The sequence below is a fragment of the Lycorma delicatula genome, chromosome 10 (genome assembly GCF_047948215.1).
Source record: "Lycorma delicatula isolate Av1 chromosome 10, ASM4794821v1, whole genome shotgun sequence".
Classification (NCBI taxonomy): Eukaryota; Metazoa; Arthropoda; class Insecta; order Hemiptera; family Fulgoridae; genus Lycorma; species Lycorma delicatula.
In genome coordinates this window covers 78,243,400-78,264,668 of record NC_134464.1, presented here as the reverse complement: position 1 = coordinate 78,264,668, position 21,269 = coordinate 78,243,400, and the positions used below count along the sequence as shown (strand labels likewise).

General features: G+C 27.2%; 1 protein-coding gene across 1 annotated transcript in view; it reads left to right on the top strand.

Moving 5' to 3' along the window:
- Positions 1 to 21,269, top strand: part of LOC142331414 (CDK5 regulatory subunit-associated protein 3) — a 48,050-nt gene that overhangs the window by 3,854 nt on the left and 22,927 nt on the right. The window contains exons 3-8 of the mRNA XM_075377299.1: positions 2,162 to 2,400; positions 6,619 to 6,883; positions 12,459 to 12,541; positions 16,407 to 16,466; positions 17,539 to 17,694; positions 19,547 to 19,728. Of these exons, the coding sequence (XP_075233414.1) occupies positions 2,162 to 2,400; positions 6,619 to 6,883; positions 12,459 to 12,541; positions 16,407 to 16,466; positions 17,539 to 17,694; positions 19,547 to 19,728 (985 nt within the window). The remainder of the gene's footprint in view (positions 1 to 2,161; positions 2,401 to 6,618; positions 6,884 to 12,458; positions 12,542 to 16,406; positions 16,467 to 17,538; positions 17,695 to 19,546; positions 19,729 to 21,269) is intronic.

Here is a 21,269-nt window from a genome sequence, read left to right as displayed (position 1 = left end):
ACGCAAACATTCACGTCCGTGCATGTCTATTCACTTTCATGTTTAAACATGAGTTTGTGTTTATGAGTCGTACTTTAAGTAACAAACTATCTGGAATATAAGCTAGCTCATTATAGATGTATCAAAATATTTTGTGTAGTAGGCCTACATTATTATCTGAAAAAATACATGCTGTGAATTTTTTTGGATATATTGTTGATAGTTAAAAGGAACAGTGTTTTTAGTGGTTTTGATGACCCCTCTTAGTAACAAAATAAATTTTATATGGCTTTAAAGTACATAAAAAGTACTTATTGCTGTAAACATTTCAGATTTTTGCCACCTGTTCCAAAAAAATGAGACATTTTCAAAATCTTACGAATTTTTTTTAATGCAAACTGTAACAGTCCAATTTTTTTTATAATTACTACTAGTACCTAAGAGTTAAAAGGTAAAAAACAGATCTGTTACCTTAAGCCCTTCATTATTTACTTTGGGCTCAAAATTTGAAAAAAAAACAATTTGTAAAATGTAACTTCAATAAACATTTACAAGATTTGGTTATGTAACAAATTTAATTTTGAGTACATTGAGATGACATTCCATTTTTACTCTTTCCAAAAAGCCCTTCTTGACCTTCTGTATGATGTGAAATAAGAATGTTACAACTAATGGAAAAAGCGATGAAAATGGCTGTTTTTACCTGTTGGCAAGTTAGAAAATAGTCTATTACTCAAGAAAAATTTTTTTTAAAATATAAAAAAAATTTTTTTGCCACTACAAGGGTAGTAAAATACAAAATATCATCAAAATTAAAAATAGTGAAGGAATAAAATTTTTGAAAATTTGTTGAATAAAAATGTACCCCGTGTGGAAATAAAGGGATTTTTTTTCACCTATTTCATAGCATAGTTTAGCAAACAGCTGCAGCTAAATATTTTTGACTAGGTTTCATTTGGTTGTGGTGTGGGAGTCGCAAAATAGTCATTATATATATTTTTTTACATTTTGGGATCATGGAGATAAAAAAGTTTCAAATCACTGGCCTATGTATTTAAATTTATCAATGATTTTATGACTTCTTGTTCATGTTAAAACTAACCTTACTATTTGAACTCCTACCTGTCATCATATGATTAGATTTCTCTTGCACTTAAAATTAATTTTTTCCCTATACTCTGTAATTGTTTTGGGATTGTTTTCAACTACGTTTCTACTATTACCTACTATATGGACTATTGTCCACATAATGCATTATTAATATTGTCCACATAATTTAAAATCAGATGTTTCTGTTCAAAGATAAACCTATCATTGTGTGTTCTATTTTTTTTGATGGGATGTTGTTTGATTTGTTGTGGATATATTTCTTTGAAAACACACTAATGGTCCCTGATAATTTTTTTGATTAAAGGTGTTTAAAATTTTATAACAGGAAACGAAGAGATAACTCTACAGTCGTTACAATGTGTCTTATTTCCTTCTTTTTTTTTATGAATTTGAATGATAATAAGATTTCCATTCAATGGTATTGATATTTTGTTCCAAATTATACATAACAGTTTATGAATTACTACTGTTTGATTAAAATTATTAGTTGTATAAAAAAGGTTGCACATGAAAGCTATTTTCTATATTGAAAGTGAATTTATTACTCATTTAAGATTAATTAAGGCTGCTTATTGGGCTAGAATCTTTACTGATCATCTTCTTAACTTACTATTTTGATTATGATTTTAAACTTACCACTTACTTGCTTTAGTTAAAATATGAAAAAACCTTTTAGTTAAAACCTTTATTTTTATATAAATAGTGCTTACTATCCAATAGTAAATTAGAACAGTTAATGAGAAAGTTATGGTTACGAATGATTTCTGAAGGTTTGAAAATTGAGCGATTGACATGGGAAAAACATTACAGTTTCTCTAAGGTACTAGATTATGATGCTAGAGTTTATGTTTCTATTAAAAACAAATAATTAGTAAAAGTTTTCATATTTTAATTGGAGCAAGTGATGAATTGTATGCTGATGATAGTTGGGCGTGTTCCACTGTTCCAGACTGGATGCTCAAATTAGCTTGAAATGGATAACTCAGAAAAATTATGTTCAGATAATTTTTTGCAAATTTTAATGATTTTGGAGTAGATTAAATAAGATTTATTCTTGCATTTTGGATTACAGATATCAATTATTTTCACTGTAAACGAATTGTTGAATTGTTAAAAGAAACTGAAGCAGATACAAAAAATCTTTTTGGTCGCTATGGATCACAACGTATGAAAGATTGGCAAGAAATTCTAAGTCTTTATGAAAAAGATAATGTTTATTTAGCTGAAGCAGCGAATCTACTTATTAGAAATGTTAAATATGAAGTGCCAAATATAAAAAAACAAATTGCTAAATGTAATCAAATGAAAGAAGTAAGTTTTTGTGTAAATTTTTTGGTATTTTATAGTGACTTTTCATTAGTTATTTTGGTTATCATTATTTTGAAATTTTTGGTCATAAGTTATCTGATTATTTCTACTTTAATTTGTATACCAACCTAATCTGAATCTGAAAGGGTCTATTTTTTGGCGTTCATCATTTTGGTTAATTTCAAAACTAATTTTTTTAAAAAAGATAAAATTCTAATATGTTATCTATTATTTACAGTATTAATATTTTCATCCTTTTTTGGGCCTTAAAGAAATTTTTTCAAAAGTACTTAAAAATAATCACCTTTTTTAGGTTTAAACCATTTAAAGTCAAACAGGAAGTAACTTATAATGTGAAGATTAAACGAAAAAAAAAATACAATAAAACTACCATGTTATAAGTTACTATCTGTCATAATGTTAAAGAATTGCTTGTTCTTTCCTTGCTTTTTGGAATTTAATTAAAATTTTTAAGTTGTTAGAATATGAAAATAATTATGTTATTCATTTAAGATTAAACTATGTAAATGTGTTAAGTGCACATACAATAATTACCACGCTACATAAATAATAAATCACTGTAAAAAGCACCTGTATTAGCTTCTACCTCTGAAATTTATATTAACTCTTTGGCAGCTAGCTTAAACACCTGTTTTTTAAGAGTTGCAAATTTAATTTTTAAGACTGTAAACATAACTCTTACATTATTACTAGAGTTAGATGCAGCTGACAGCACTATCAATTTTTATGACTTAAACCTCTATTTTTCATCGTAGAATTATAAATAAAACATTTAACATTTGTTTAGAACAGACATTAAAATATGAGTAAATTAAATAAATTTAATTGGTTGTAGGGGGATGACTAGTAGACATGTGGGTAGGTTACTCTGTTTTATGGATTCAGGGTAAATGGCAGACAGAATTATGTATCTTTAAATTCTTAATATTGTTCGTGTTTTATTGCCTGAGATTTATGAATTTCATTATTTTTTACATCTAAAATTTGAGTTCACAAATTTGAAATTTGTGATAAAAATGGTTATTTTTGACAGATGTAGCATGCTGAAAAGTAGTGCAGGTGAGAAACAATATGTGGTTGATTAGACCATGAAAATTAAATAAATTATTAATTTAACTAGAGGTAGTATTCCTTTATAATGCTTATAGAGGAAAAGATTAAATGATCTTTAAACTTTTAGTCCTAATACATCAACAACAGATGAAAATATCTACAAAATAAACAACATTGTTTTAAAAAATCACTATTCGAGAAGTTCCTGAAGAGATGAGAATCTCTTATGGTTTGCATGAAATAATTTTATCACTACATTTTCGGTAAAAAAATGAGTTACAACGAAATATGTTTCAAAATAGTTGAATTTTCAACTAAAGCAATATCACAAAAACATCCCAGAAACTGTTTTAGCTGATACTGCTGCTGAAAACTTGTAATTACTCAAACATATCATAATAGGTAACATTACATGTTGTACAATTATGATAGTGAACCACTTATCCCAGTGGAAACTTCATGAAGAATCAAGACCAAAAGAAGTTTGCCAAGTTTGATCAAATGTCAAGGTTCTTCTTACTGTCTTTTTTTATTACCGTGGTGTCATCTCTTATAAATTCTTACCTCAAGGTTATACAGTCAACAAACAGTAGTACAAACAGAAGTTTTACACTATTTATCTGAAACAATCTAAAGAAAGAAAATGACCACAATTATGTGTCAACAATTCTTGGATTTTGCACCATGATAACCCTGCAGTTCATGTTTCTATTAATTTGTAATTATGTAATAAAAATAACACCATACTGATACTGCAGCCTCTGTATTCTCCATATGTTGCACCCTGCAACTATACCTTGTTCCCATTGATCAAGACAATATTAAAAGAATATTTTGGAACAAATAATTGCCCATTAAAAGAACAATTTTTATTTTGAAATGATAGTAAGCATAAAGAAAAAATTACTAAGTGAACTGAAGGCTACAATAAAAAATACTTTCTAAAATGTTTTAAGGATTGTAAGAAACTGGTGTTAAGTGTGTCGTATGTCTGGGAGAGTATTTTTAGAGGAACAATATCATTATAGAAGAATATGTAAATTTATTTTTGATAAAAATAAAATTTTTTTTTTTTTTGGTCTGATTAATTAATTCACCACAGAAGCTTGTGTGTGGGAATATGAAAATGGAAAATTTTATAGTGTATGAGAAACGTCAAACCTGACCAGGAATCGAACCCAAGACCTTTAGATAAAAACTTGAGTTGTACTACTCTGTCATGGAGATTGGCAAAGCTTTTTATTTTTATCATGACTCGTACATGAAATGATGACAAATGGATGCAACCGTTTATAAGAAGTATCTCTATTTAGAGTAGTTGCATTTATACGTTTAAATTAAATTATAATGACAAACTATTATGAGAGAGTAAAGTGAAATTATTTTTTATTTTGAGCATATTATTGAAAAAATAAATAAAATCAATTTCTGTGGTTATTACTATATATATATATATATATATATACATATATATATATATATATATATATATGTATATATATATATATATATATATATATATATGTATATATATATAGTAGTGGAGATTTGCCGGTTGAACCATAAACTTGAATGAACTGTATTAATGAACTGTGAACTGTGAGTCTGTATCACTGTGTGAGTGGGGTTTGAACTGAATGATTCGAATCAATCAAATTAATAATATTACAAAAATAATAGAATTAAATGTATGTCAAATAAAATATAATAATATTAAATAAATTAAAAAAAATTCTGTTTAATAATAATGGGCTTCCCTTGGAGACTGTGCATGAGGCTGGACTGATAAGTTGATGAGCACCCTGTGTGAGGTTGACCAATCATCACTGTCTTATCGAAATAATATATATATATATATATATATATATATATATATAGCCTATGACACTTATGGTAATGTAAGGATTCCAATGCAGGGTCATACATTTAAATCAGTTGTAAGTATGATGGAACATACTTACATACATTCACCCTAAATATATTACATTCCTTTTTCGGCAGTCATGCAATTAAAAGACAGAAGAAATTAAGGTTATGAATTTATTATGACAGGAATACAGCAATTAAAAGAGATTAGCTAGATAAAATATGTTAAAGTAAATATTTAAGTTGTTTTTAAACTAAACTGTAAAATAATAGTTTTAAAAAAAATACATTTTATATAAATACACAATATTACATTCACGTGTAGAAACAGTACGTAAATAAACAAATGCAACCTGATGATCAGTTGCCGGATATCAAAAGTGGTACTTATGAAAAGTATTCAGAAAGTATATCCAATATATACAGAGAAGTATTCAATATATCCACTTTTGGATATATTGAAAGATTGTAGAATGTTCAGAGTTGATTTCTGTGCTCGTAATACTGAAGTCGACGGTTGCATTACAACTGAATGAAATTTTGTGACTTTACCAAATTACATTAAAACATCTGAGTGAAACAATTTATACTGAAAAGGATTAAACCTCTCCAGATACCTTGTAAAATCAAATGAGATAGAAAAGATGCTATAAAAAGACTTATAGGATGTCTTCAATAAGCAGGAATCCAAATTTGAGGTAGTGTTTTGTGTTTGAACACAGAACAGATTCTTTCCTAAATAGAATAAGGATAAATAGAATTGTAGGTTTTTAAACAATTGTAGGTTTTAATAGTCATAAACTTCTTACGGACATGATGTTACATTCTTATTGACGTATAAATTATTTTTTATTTTTTGATGATAAACTAGTATGAACATAACAATTTTAATTAAAAATATAATTATATATAGAGAAGTTACACTATGAATTTTGAATTACTTCTATGAAATCCCTGATGATGGAGTAGTGACTGCGAAAGTACTAGGACATATTTATTGAAAATTCCTGGTAAGTGGAAACTTTAATTTATACAAATAAAAATGTAATTTTATATTACATTATTCAGAAAATATTATCAGAATGGTAAATAATTGTTTGATTTCACAATGTATTTCCACAGAAAAGATATTCAAATGATTTTTGCTTTTAATTTTAAAACACCTCAATGCTAGTCTATGTATGTTATAACATTGTATCATTCTATTTTGTTTAGAGTAGACCCAGCCATAGTTAATTTTACTTATGTTTGTTTATTCATCGCATATTTTATTTTATTTAGGAGTGTGATAAAAAGGAAAATGAATATACAAAACATGAACATTCAGCAAAAGCAGAGTTGGATGCACTTATGAAACAGTTAGGCATAACAGGTAAAAATATAAGAAAGGAGTTAATTGAAAGGATAGCACAACTTCCTGATATATATGAGAAAATCTCTTCAAATATATCTACTATGAAACCAGCTGTAGATTATTATTTAGCATTTACTGCATACACTATCGGACAAGAAATTGGATCGATCCCGCTTCTTAAATATTTATGTGGTATGTATGTTGAGAATAAGTTGTTTGCATCAAATTTATAAATTATGTTTCTGATTAAGGTAGGGTGTTGTATTAGTAATATTGACAAAAACAGGCATTGCAAGCTGAATCATATGAGGGCACACTGGATCAACATAATGCACACTGGAATGTAATGGGAGAACAAAATTCACACAAAGCGACAGGTGCTGCCATCTTGTATTTTCATTTCTATACTATTAACATTTAAAACTCATTTTCGCCCTCATATTCTTATTTTCTGTCAGTTACATTTGTTATGAAGTTGAGTTTGCCTGCTGGGTCAACACATTTGATGCAACATACAGTGATTGAATTTTTAACAGCGGAAAAAATGAATGTTAGTGATATTCATTGTCATCTAAAAGGTGAGTGGGAGTCATCAAAACAAGGTGGATGAATTGATTGAAATGACAATCGCATGACACAATTACACAACCCACCTTTGTAGGCATATCGAAAGAATGAGTAGGACATATTTCTGTATGACTGGGCTTCAGAAAATAACAAACAATGAAAGGAAAGTTGTGAATAGCTTACCAAACATTATGACAAGGGAGATTATTTTCTTTTCAATAATGTGACGTGAGATAAAACTTGGGTGCATCATTATGACCCAGAAGAAAAACAGCAGAACATGGAATATCAGTTGTATGGTTTGCCATAATAAAAAAGAATCAAAACACATTCCTCTGCAAAAAAAGGATTCTCTTGACACTGTTCTGGAATTCCAAATATCTGTATGTAATTGATTTCTTGGAAGTGAGTCACTATTCAATACTTAGAGATGTTAAAACATCTTAGCAACATATGTTGTGTTTGGAAATCTACAAAGCCAATTATTTTATAAAATGCTAATGTTTGCCCTCATACGTATGCAACTGCTGTCTCTTGTGAAGTTGAAATTTGAATCTACTCCACACCCTCTGTAGTAATCAGATTTTACACCTTGAGGTTTTCAATTCTTTCTGTAATTAAAAAGGAATATTAAGGGTATTCATTTCAGTGTTGCAGTGATGATGCAGTGAGATCATGGATCTAGGAAGACTCTTGATCCAGCATTTTTCATTAACAAATTTAGAAAACTGGTTCACCTTAGGGAGAAATGTAGCTGTTAACACACGTCTTTTTCAATGTTGTCAACCACAATATGGAAAAAGAAGCGTAAGCTTTTGTAATAAATAAAATGCTTTTTAATGATATTTACTTCATTTGATTATCACTTTTCATTTATGAGTTACGAGTGATGTGCATTACATTTCAGCCATCCCTCATATTGTAGAAAGGAAGCTAGCAAAATGGGATTTAAGAATTGCCAAAAGTACATTAACTTGTATATAGGTACGATATGTTTATGAAAGTTGATTATGTATTAACATTATACGAGGTCTGATCGGAAAATAACCAAACTTTATTTATTTAATCTTTATTATTAATTTTACAGATTATTAGTTCTTGTCTCCTTTAAAGTACTCCCATCCTCTATTCACACACTTTTCCCAGCGGTGTTTTCACTTCGTGAGGCAGTCTTGGTTAGTTTCATTTGAAAGGTCTGTGACGAACTTGTTTTAAAGTCATGAATAGTCTCAAAATGGCGTCTTTACATAACTGATCCTAATTTTGGAAATAAGAAAAAATTGCAAGGAGCCAGTCTGGCAAGTAGGGAGGCTAAGGGAGAACAGTCATCAGATTTTTGGTACAAACTGATGAATTGATAAAACTGAGTGTGCGGGTGCATTGTCGTGGTGAAGGAACCATGAGTTGTCTCGTCTAGTCTGTTTTTGTATTGAATTCCAGTAAAATCAAAAATAGGAGAGAGCATCACTTTGACATTGGATCAAGACTGATGTGCTTTCTTGGGGTATGGAGATCCTTTGCAAATTTATTGCAATGATTGAACTCTGTCTCGCTGTCTTAGCTGTAAACCCAGCTTTCGTCTCCTGTTATGATCCTTTGCATGAATGTTTCATCGTCACTGACTTGTTCAAGAAGTTGTCGACAAATGTCCACTTGATGTTCTTTCCGCTGTTTGGTCATCAAAAGAGGAACAAATTTTACTACAACTCTATGCATGTTCAATTTTTCAGTCAAAATGTTATAGCATAATCCAGTAGAGATCTCCGTAAGCTTGTTTCAAAAGTTAAAACATTGCCCTCAAATAACAATAACTAAACAAGATATAAACAATCCAAGAATATGTATTTAACAAGAGAGATTATACGGAACACAATGCTGCCAATTGCTTGTCACTAAATATCTCCGTTGGCGCGTAATTAAAAATGTTTGCGTATTTTCTAAACAGACCTTGTATAACAACATAGATAATCTAAAAGTTGGAAACTTTTTAAGAAATAAATATAATAACAGTACAGTCATGTTGCGTGGACTTATGATGAATTATAAATATAAATTATGTAAACTCTTACATATGTTTTAACAGTTAAACACTGAAATTTAAAAAATGCTAAATCTAAATGCTCATGGGGTGCTTGCAGTGTAAATTTATTTTATTAATCTTTTTTTTTAAGGGTGAAAATCATCTATTTTTCACTTTGATTAATTGTTTGTGTTTAGCATTGTTTAATTCACTGAGTATTTATTATTTCATTTTTAATTTAAATATATTAGAATTACTGGTAGAAGTACAGCTGTCAAATCTGTGCTGCTTGACCATTACTCACTGAGGTTGTTTTAAAAGGAAAGGAAATAAGAAAAAAAGGAAGAATTGTTAGAGTAAAAATCCACAGAGTAACAAAGTACTAAAGACAAAAATACTTAAGAGAAGTAATGTTTCATCAACAAAAACTTTTAATGGAAAAAACTCTTAATTCTTAATGGTTAATTAAAATTCAACAAAAACAGAAACTACAGAGATAAGAAAGAATGAAAGAAAATAACACATAAAATAATAAAAGGTAAATTAACTTAAAAAGAATATTAATAGTAATAAATATGGTTGAATCGTAATGATAGTGGTGGGATGGGAATAAAGAGGTGGGGATGTTGGTTCCCATCTCAGTTACCTTTTTCTTCTGGATATTAACATTTTTAATTATTGTAGACGATATTATTACCATCTAAATTTTTCATTTGGTTTCCATTTTAAATAATTCATCTTGCGACTATAATTACTATTTAGAGAATAAATTTAGATTTGTTTAATTAATTGATAAATGATATATCTAATTATACAATAAAAATTGTTCTGTCATTTGTTGCTGAAAAAAATTGAAATGATAAAAATTTGATCTTGGTTATACAACTTATGAATACAAAATAAGAATGTATGCATGCCAGGTGGCATGCTACTATTACTGCTATAACCCTGGGATGAAATCTATTATGAAAATCTATTCTATTATGAATATGATTATTTTACTGGCATAAATAATTAAGTAAATTTTTATTTAAAGAATGTAAAACTAATACTGATTGAAGACTTACAGTGTTGATTATAAACAATGATGAAACTGTTTTGTAAAAATGTTTTTAATTGAATAATTCTCAATAATAACTTATATTATTTTTGGTTGACGTATTAAAATTGTGGTGTTTAATTAAGTATATATATATATATATATATATATTGTTGCAAATTTTAAAATAGTTATTTTATTTTGTGATTATTTTAAATATTATTAAATATTATATTAACTTATAACATCAAACAAATTTCATTAAAAATTTATAATTTTGATTTTTAGAAATTGGGGTCAGATTAAAAATAACCATTGTCAACTCTTAATGTTTAAAGTAATTTTAATTAAATAATTACAAAAAGGCTACAGTAATCTGTAGTGTAACATTTATGTCAAAAATATTTCATCATTATTACAGTATTCCATTATACAAAGTGGTGGTTCATGAAATGATGTTTCAAATTATAGTTTAAGATCATAAAATTCCACTAGCAGTAACCACTCAGTAAGGGTTTGCTTCAATTTACGTTGATGAATTTATATTATCAGAAAAATTATTAAAAATTTTTTTTACTGTTTTATTTGTGTGTGATATAATGAATATCTGGCTAGTTTTAGTCAAAGTTGTTTATATAACTGGTAATAATCAATCGTTTGTTTTAAAATCATCCATTCATTTTATCAGTTCCTATACATAACCTAGATAATTTAGAAGAGGATCGCTGAGCAAAGAGTTATTCATGCTATCATAATTAACATCAGTCATTTAATGGTAAGGCATTTTTTTTATAGATATCAGAATTTGTTTCATGATTAACAGACCATGCCCAAAAATTAGGCTTAGCGATTACTTAAGCAAAAAATAAAGTAAAAATAATGCGGAGGGTTTGTGTTAATTCTATAGTTATATTTTTTTTCTGTTATTGACATTTAAGATGTTATTTATCTGATGTATATATATATATATATATTTTTGGATTCTTTTCGGTGAATACGTAAATCTAGTGGTGTCTGTGAGTGTTATTCTTTCACACAAAAATTACTTGATTTTTGCCATATTTAGACTATAAACACATCCATATATTTCATGCATGCATCCATTTATTTATTTCATCAATGAAGATTTCAAATTAGTTTTGTACCTCTTTTCATTACTTGTACTTTTCTTTTGGTGTTATATAGGTCAAGTTTATTTACTATTAGAATCTTGTCAAAAAATCTTAACATCATTAAATTTTTACAATCACCATGTATTCATAGTGCCTTGAAAACCAGAGAATTTTTTCATAAATTTGAGATGCTGATTTTTATAATAATAAAAAGGTATCATGAATAAATTCTCAGCACTAAGCATTCGAGTATCTTATGATGCTAAATCATTGGAATCGATTCTATTATCCTTCGACTAGTACCTGAGTTAAGAGTTACTTTTTACTAGTGGTTTGTAGTAAGGCGATGATTTGTATTGATAATTTGTAGTGGTATGTTATAAACTAGTAACACAGAATACTTTATATTTTTAATCTATTTTTTTCTTTAGCTGTTGGGTAATTATTTATCTGATTTTGATTTAGGTTTTACTGAAGTACTAGATTGAGTATTATTCTGATAATTTTTGTTTACCTCTTAGATTTTCCTAAATTTATTTTGATGCAGACAAACCTTTTCTGTGTTTTTGATTTATTTATAGAAAAATATAGAAAACATCTGGTTTTGTGGATTATAGTATTAAAAAGAAAGCTCACAATTTATAGACAACATTATACACATAAAATAAATTTATTTAGTATATTAATATGTATACCAAATGTCTATTATTGATAAGCAATTTCAATAATAATAAGTAATAAGTGTGAGAGACACTTTCCAATCATTAAATCTCACCAGTCTTATTTTTTAGTATTATTTACATATATTATTACTGCAGTAATAGTTGATGCTAGTACAAAAAAAAATATAAAAAAATTTTGTAGCCAATTATGGTATTAATATTAAAGCACATCTCAGTTGGTGTTCTCTTCATCTAATACTGTATTTAATGATGTGTATATGTTGATGTTGATTTGGCCAACAGTCTAGGCATTGCATTATTACTTTTTTTATAGAAAATTTTATGCATGTTTACTTTTTTGTTTTAGAACACGGTAACACTACAACTTATGAATATTTATATGGTGAAAAACCAACTTCAATAGAAGCTCCAGAAATTAAAGTTGAAGAGGTATGTTTAATTATTTTTCAAATTGTTATGATTAATAAAATTGTCAATGGATGAAGGCTTTACTTGTTGAAAATCCATCATAACAAAAATAAAATGAAAACAAAAAATATGTTGTCCTTGTATTCATTTTTTATGTAAGAATAATTATTTTGAAAGTTGGAATTTGGTTTTAATTTCACTCTTTTAATTGAGTACAACCATGTAAAATATCTCTTATGATAGTTTTGAGCTTACTTGTATTTTTTTTAGCTGGCCCTTTATTTTATTTTTTTTTTTTAGAATTAAAAAGTGTGATCTTTGCTTTTACATTTAACTTTACGTTATACATTTTTTTTAGCTTGGAATATAAATTTTTGTTAGGGTTTTATTCTTAATGATTTGAAATTGATTATTTACAGTGCTTATTTAAAAAAGAAAAAAAAAATTTGTTTTCATTTTCTTTTTGTTGTAAAATTTTGTTAATTTGATGTTTTTATATTTATGTTGTTCTTTTTGAATAATAATATTGGTATTGGTAAAAAAATGTATTATCAATACACTAATGTTTTGCTTAATCAAATTATTATACTGATACTAAGCAGTAAACTCTATTAAAAATTAATGGAAAAATAAGGTAAAATATGTTTATCTCAATATTCTGTACTAGATGATTTATTTTAATATAATTTAACATAACAGAGGAATAATATGAATAATTTCAGTAAAAAAAAAGAAATGTATATATATATATATATATATATATATATATAATGAAATATAAACCACCAAAACACAGAAATTAGATAACTTAAACTTACCATATTAAATTATATAATTACTGTGTTTTGGTGGTTTATATTTCATATAATATTAATTTTATTGACACAGTGGTCAATATGTAATATAGTGGTTACATTCGTGCGCGCATGCGTACTTGTGAGTATTTTTTTCTTGATGATATCACCACATAAGCTGGAAGTGAAGCTTGGGCGTGGGATATGGAAATGTAGCATATGAAAAAATGCTTGTTTAGGAAGTTTTTCTTATGTTTTTATTTTTTTTAAATAGTGAATTTTCAGATTTACATCAATGATTAGTACCTTTTTTAAGTGGTAATAAATTATAAAAATCTCATTTGTGTTGAAGATTAAAAAATAACAATTTATTGTAAAAAAGCCATATAACATTTTCTGAGTCTTCCTTATAATGAAATTTTGTTTACCTCATTGATAGTTTTTATAAGAAGTAATTCAATAAACTTTATTACAGCTTTTTGTTAATTTTTTTTTAGATTAATAATTCACTATTTAATTTTGTATTTGAATGTTGCTCCTTCCTAATGAACAATTTAAAAAATAAGGAAAGTTTACAAGCTCACTATAAGGGCGTATTTCAATTAACTCAACACAATCACCCTTTTGTGACTAACTCAACCTTGATGATGGAGCAGTAGCATCTCAGCTGTACATCTATTCAATAGCTGTTCAGCTATTCAATATTATTTATAACCTAACCGCTTATCTGTGGGGTCATCAATTTTAGTAATGAATTTCTGAAGTATAAATGAAAAACTTTGCAGAAATAATAATGTGAGGCATAGAATGCACACTTAATTTTCTGTTATGGATTAGATTAGTATTGGTTAGATCTATAGATGACATACTGGTATTCTACAGTCCTATCATAGAAAAAAATTTTAACTCTTGTATTAGTAGTAATTTTTTTTTAAAGTAAATAAAAATTTATATATGAATTAGAAGACTCATTTATCAATTTCACTATAAGAAGATAATAATAATAATATCCTGGTAATAATTTCCTGGCATTGGTAATTTATTCTTACATAATTTTAAGGTTACTTAAGATTTCTTTTTTGGGATAGAGGATAATGTATGATTATGCTTTATTGTAAAATTATGATTATATGTTTAATAAACGAAAAAAAGTTTTAAAAATTCAAAAAATTGTATTTTTAAATTTTTTCTGCTCTCAATCTCCAATATCACCTTCCAAGAAAATTTTGATTTTTCTACATTTACTATGTTAAATGGAAAAAAACCTAAAAAATCCACTAAAAATGTACCGTCAATAAAAAATATCTTTATTTTTTGTGAGTATTGGTGGGGGGGGGGGGGGGTGAATTATTATGATATTTTATTGTAATATTATTACTAAAAGCTTATTATTTCAAATATTAATACTATTAAAAATTTAAATAAACCCAAAAAATTTTAGAAAATTCAAAAATTCATTATTTTTAATATTGATCACTTTCCCCACCTCAAAAGTACTTTTTTTTTTGGTTGCTTGCACTACTGCTATGCCTTGGAAGACATTAAAAAAAAATTTGCTTAAAGAATATATAATAAATAAAAATATTTCATTTAAAAGAATCGATTTTTGGTAAATGGGAATTTTGATGCAAATTTAAAAAAAAGTAACATAAGCATTCATGCATGTACTGAGCTTAATATAAAGTGGGATTATGTCTGCAAAATTTGGAGAAAATTGACTCCCAAAAAAACATAGAAATATTAATCCTAAAATTTTACCAAAAAATTGTCACATATACTTAAGTCTCTGTACAAAATTTCATCAAATTTGGTTTGTCTCGTCAAAAGTTATTAATCTTCAAACATGCCAATGCATGTACTTATGAAGATTGCCCCCACTTTTTTTAATGGTTTTTTTGTGATTCTTGGGTCATGAAACGTCCAGAAATGCAAAAAACCCATATCCCATTTTTTGACTCATTACCATACATTTCTCTTTCTTGCAGTGTAGCTCTAGAACTATAATGCCAGGAAAGTAAAATATAAATAAAATCATATTCAGTTCTTAATTGCGAACTAATAAGCAGTTTTATATAATAATTATTAAACAAATGATAACAACAAATAAAGCCAATATAGGAAACAAATTAACCACAATTCACACTAAACAAAGTTTTAAAATAACCTTTTTTATTTAAAATAATTTTATTTCAAAAAGTTTAATAACTTATCAGCGAAGCAATATATATATTTATTTTAAAATAAAACCCTGGTCTTTTGATGTTATTCTCAATTCCTATATATTTTATGCTACTATTCCTAAATCCCTTTAATTACTAACCCTAAATTTCTCAGAAACAACTGTACTCCTTTCTATTTTACTCCAATTGTTTCTTCAGAAAGAACTGGCTAAAATTGAAAATATCATTTTTTAATATTATAGTTATGAAAAGTGCCAATGGTTGACTCGGTTACCTGTTTTATATAACATCCTTTATCGTTTTTATCCCTGTCCATTTTTCTGTTATCAAATTAACTAATGAATGTTTTAATATGTATGACACCAACTAACCTGATTATTCTTTGTAAAATTCTGCCACAGAATTCTCATCTACTCTACTTGGGTTTTGATAATTATATCATCTTACCGAACTTTCTACACCCTTATGTAAAACTATATTTTAAAGGGCTCCATTTGTTTATTTTCTGTTTTTCCTAAAGTCCATGTTTTATTATATAAAGCACCACACTTTTCACAAATATTTTCAAGAATTTTTTTCTAATTTTTAATAGTTGCCATGAATAATAACCAAATAAATATAATTCCCAAAAATTTAAGTTACTTGTTGCTGATAAAACTTCATTATATGTATAAAAATCAAAAATGACTTAAAATAAAAACCTTATATTAAAATTAACAAAATTTATCATTTCAAATGTTTAAAAAATAATTTGATTATGAGAAAATTTATTATAACTCTATTTCGGTGTGGTTCAGCAATCTTTATTAATCAGGTTAGTAATTGGATATTCCTTTATTTTTTAAAAATTATCTTTTCGAGTTTGTGAATTATAATTTTTTTTTTATTTGATTATTTATGTTTTTGTTTAAGAAAGAAGATTCTAATGAAGATTCAATCGATTGGGGAACTGATGAAATTAATTTCACTGATGTGAGTTTAAAATTTTTACATTTATTCTTTATTAATTAACCATGGATTTATTTATTGTATGAATGCTAATTGTTAAAAAAGTTATTTTTTAACAGTTACTTGATGTAAGTTATTAAAAAGATCTGTGGCAGTGAGATTTGCAGTAGTTTAAAATGCATGGAATTCCCCTTCTGTGTGGCAGATGTATTATTTATCTTTCGTGATTTATATTTTTATGTCATACTTAGTAAAGATTAAAGACTATTATTAAATTTGGATATATTGGAAGGATTAAATTCATATTTGAATTGGGTGATTGGCACTGCACCATTTGAATATAAAATTCACTGATAGTTCTATTAATTATTAATGGATAATGATAATGAGACAAAACCTTACAAGATATGTGTCATATAATGCACCAGTGGAACTGCAAGTATCAGATGATGGGAACTTGTAATACACAAAGATACAAATATTAAAAAACCACAGCTGTGTTAAGTTGATGTTGATTTTAGGAGTATTTGTGTTTATCTTGTGTTATTTAATAAATAAAAAAACATTTTAATTATATTCTCAACTTGTGTTAGAAGTTTATTTCTGATATATAATTCAGGTTATTACAGATTTATGGTGAAGATTTTGTTAAAAATTTAAATTACTTTTGGAAAAGAGTAATTTTTAGTGGAGTAATGAGCTAATAGTGGTCGACTTGTTTTTAATTTAGGAGTTTTAGCATCGTGAAAAAAAGATTTTTACAGTTTGTTGATAAATTCAATTTTTAAGTAAATGAATGGACTTCTTCTAATTAATTATTAAACATAAATATTAACACTTCAGTCTGTTATCTCAGTTTGCTTTGCTAGCTCAGTTACATAAATTTTGTATGTGAAACTAATCTATGTGTATGCATATGATCACAGATGTCATGTCCATTTAATTTTGGTTGTTAATTTGAATACTGGAATCAGATCTTAAAAGATATGCTATTTTAGAACTACCACATTAATAATACTTGTAGTATTTCTTATGAATTTATAATTGGGTTTAAAATTTTTTTTTATCTTGTTTCTATTTTGTAATTTTTTAATAGGAAATTGAATATGGAATAACACTAGAAGAGAGTGGAATTGAAGTAGAGCAAACACCTAAAGAAGAATCAGAATCTGGAGTCGCCAAAGGAAAATATGCGTATACATTACTTGATAATCCAGAAACAAGAATTGATTTTGTCAATCAACTACTTGAGGTTTGTAAAATTTATCATTAAGTTTTTGATCTTAGTAAAAAAAAAGCATGTCTTTACATCATGAACAAATTTTTGTTGTTGTATTGGTAATAAATAACATGTTTATTCATAATTTGTATATTTAATTAAAATTTCATGTAAATAAATTAATTATTAAAACTTTATTGTAGATTGTCAGAAAAGAATTTTCTCATTGAAATTTTTGAAAAAAAAACTAATGTGATTTGTGGTGATTAGTAAGTAACAAAATTAAAAAAAAAACATATACTTAATTATAAGGGGGTAGTATGGGTTCAGGAGTATGAGTATTTAGTCCTGATGATGGAATATCATCATTATTTACTCGAATGATGGTTTAAATATATTTAAGACAAGGCTTTATATTCTTTGAGAAGGCATTTGACAGCAGGAATGACATGTTTAGAGAAAAGTGTTTGAAACAATCAGCGTTCAAGCCTTGTTAAAATTACACATGCTTAATATACAAGAATTCAGAGTGGTTTAGATCTATGGAGAGAATATATTAAGGCAATATGTTATCACCATTAGGTTTTATATCTATTGTAGATAAAAAATTAGAAATAAAAGTGTGAAACAATCATTCAATCAAGATCTCAATGTACAGTCTTTGTTTATGATACAAAGTTCTGGGGAGAAGTACCAAGAATTCTTGATGTCTGGAATGAAAAGTTAAAAAGAATTTGATCCTCAAAATTAGTAAATAAAAAGTAGTTTTATTAGTAGTGAGATAAAAAAAAAAACTTATAAATATCATTGTAGAAGGAATCAAAGTTCACTTTCAAGTATTTTGGGAATATTGAAGTATTTTCATCTCGCAAAGAAGTTGAAAGTAGACTTCAAAAAACTGCCTCTTTTTATAGATTCACAATCATCTGAAAGACTTTAAAAGATTGCTGAATCACAAACTAAAGAGTGAGGTCGTGTAAAATGACTACACTGCATCAGAGTAACGTGTTCAGAAAGAACTAGAGATGAGAAAGGCCAGAAGAAGATTGAAAAAGAGGTGGTGGGCGTTAAGCGAGGGAGGATGCTGATTGTAACAGGTAGATTTGTGGCAGATGGAACTTTAAAATCAATTACAATGTAGTAGGTTTGTTTGTTGTTTGTTGTTTGAACAACATCCAGGTTGTTGGAGTTGTTCATTGGTAATGATAATTATGATGTTGATTCTAGTAAGTATGTATAGTACTCATCTGCCACCAATTTTTTTCCAGTCAGGTAGTTTACGACTCCATTAATTATGGAATCAACTTCGTTGACTGTAAATCCTTTAATCCTTTAATGAAATTAGCTGCTATTTCCCCAAAAATTATTTGATGAATAACTAAGATTGATTTTTATAAGATTAATTCTCTTCCCTTTCAGTATTCAAAACTTGGCACCTTGGTATTTATCCCTAACTATAAATGACTGATCTGACTAAATCACATTAGGATAAATATTTTGTGAATTTAAAAGTTGAGTAATTGTTCTTAATTCATAAAAACAGTGTGGTTTACAATTTTTTTTTTCATTTTAAAACCTTGCAAAAACGATAACAGTTATAAAACAATCAAAATGTTTTTATTAAGCATTTTTATTAGTGATCAAATCCTTGAGTGTAATTATTTAATAGAGTGCATATTTAAAGATCAAAACTTTAAACATCCTTTCTCTGAAAATGAAATTATATGAAAACCATAGTAAGTTTTCATTACTAATTGATTTTTCATCGTTAAAGTACATTCATATTTCTTTTTAAATAATTTGTTTAGTTCTGTGCATAAAGATATTTTTCTATGATTAGGCAATATAATCTACAAAACAAATTTCTTTTCTTTTATTGTTTCAGATCGAATCATTCCTGAAATTGCGTTTATTAGAAATGCAGGGAGAAGCTGAAATGATAGCTCTTAATCAACTTCAAGAGACTACTGAAGGTGTTGCTGCTATGTTAGATACAGTTTCAATTGTTAAACAACTAATCACTGATCCTGGAACTACTCATTTACATAATATTAAACATTCACCTAGGTATATTTATTTAATTGATTTATTAAATTTATTAGAAAGTAAGTGTTATTTAGTTACCTGGGTGGTCATGTTATTTTAATGATCACTCATAGTCTCCATTATGTTGAGCTTTATTTCTCTTTTTTTAATTTAGATATATTTTATATTATTTAGTATAGAGTATAGTAGTTACTATAGTCTACAAGTACTGTAGTTACTATAAGTACACTATAGACACTATAGTAGCTAGACTAATTAATTTTTTGCTATGAATTTATTTGCAGTTCTGTAATATAAGCTTTTTAATTAAATTCTATATTAAAAACAATAAAAACTTATTTATTTCTAAAAAAATCATTTTAGATTAAAAACAGTCTCTAAGCATATGTAACCACGTTAAATCAAATTGGGATTATGAGATGTATGGTTGTACAAGGGGTAGCTGAAAGGTATTACACATAGGAATGTAACAGGAGAGCAAAATGTCACACAAAGCGACAAAGCAAGCATTTGACTACAGAAATGCTGCCATCTTGTAGTCTCATTATCTACTATTATTAACATTTCAATACTCGTTGACCCATGTCCTCTCTCATTTTGTGTTAGTCACCATTGTTGTAAAGTTTTAGTACACCTGCTATGTCAACACATCAAAAACAATGTAGTCATTGAATCTTTAACTACAAAAAAAAGTGATTACTAAGTGACATTCATCCTTTTCTAAAAGTTATTTATAGTGATGAAACTGTTGATCGAAATACTGTAAGTTTTTTTTGTCTCCAGTCATTTTACTGGTTTGATGCAGTTCTAAGATTCCCTATCTAGTGCCAGTCGTTTCATTTTGGTATACCCCCTACATTCTACATCCCTAACAATTTGTTTTACATATTCTGAACGTTGCCTGCCTGCACAATTTTTCCTTTCCCTCTAATATCAAAGCGACTATTCCAGGATACCTTAAGATTTAGCGTATAAATAAGTCTGTCTCTTCTTTTAACTATATTTTTCCAAATGCTTCTTTCTTCATCTATTTGCCGCTATACCTCTTCATTTGTCACTTTATCCATCCATCTGATTTTTAACATTCTCCTATAGCACCACATTTCAAAAGCTTCTAATCTTTTCTTCTCAGATACTCTGATCGTCCAAGTTTCACTTCCATGTAAACTGTGCTCCAAACATATACTTTCCAAAATGTTTTCCTGATGTTTAAATTAATTTTTGATACAAGCAAATTATATTTCTGACTGAAAGCTTGTTTTGCCTGTGCTATTCAGAATTTTATATCACTCCTGTTCTGTCCATCTTAAGTAATTCTACTTCCCGAATAACAAAATTCTTCTACCTCTGTAGTCTTTTCTCGTCCTATTTTTATATTCAGTGGTTGATCTATTTTATTTCTACTGTATTTCATTTCTTTGATTTTGTTCTTGTTTATTTTCATGTGGTAGTTCTTGCGTAGGACTTTATCCATGCCATTCATTGTTTTTTCTAAATCTTTTTTACTCTCAGCTAGAATTTCTATTTCATCAGCAAATTGTAGCATCTTTATTTTTTCACTT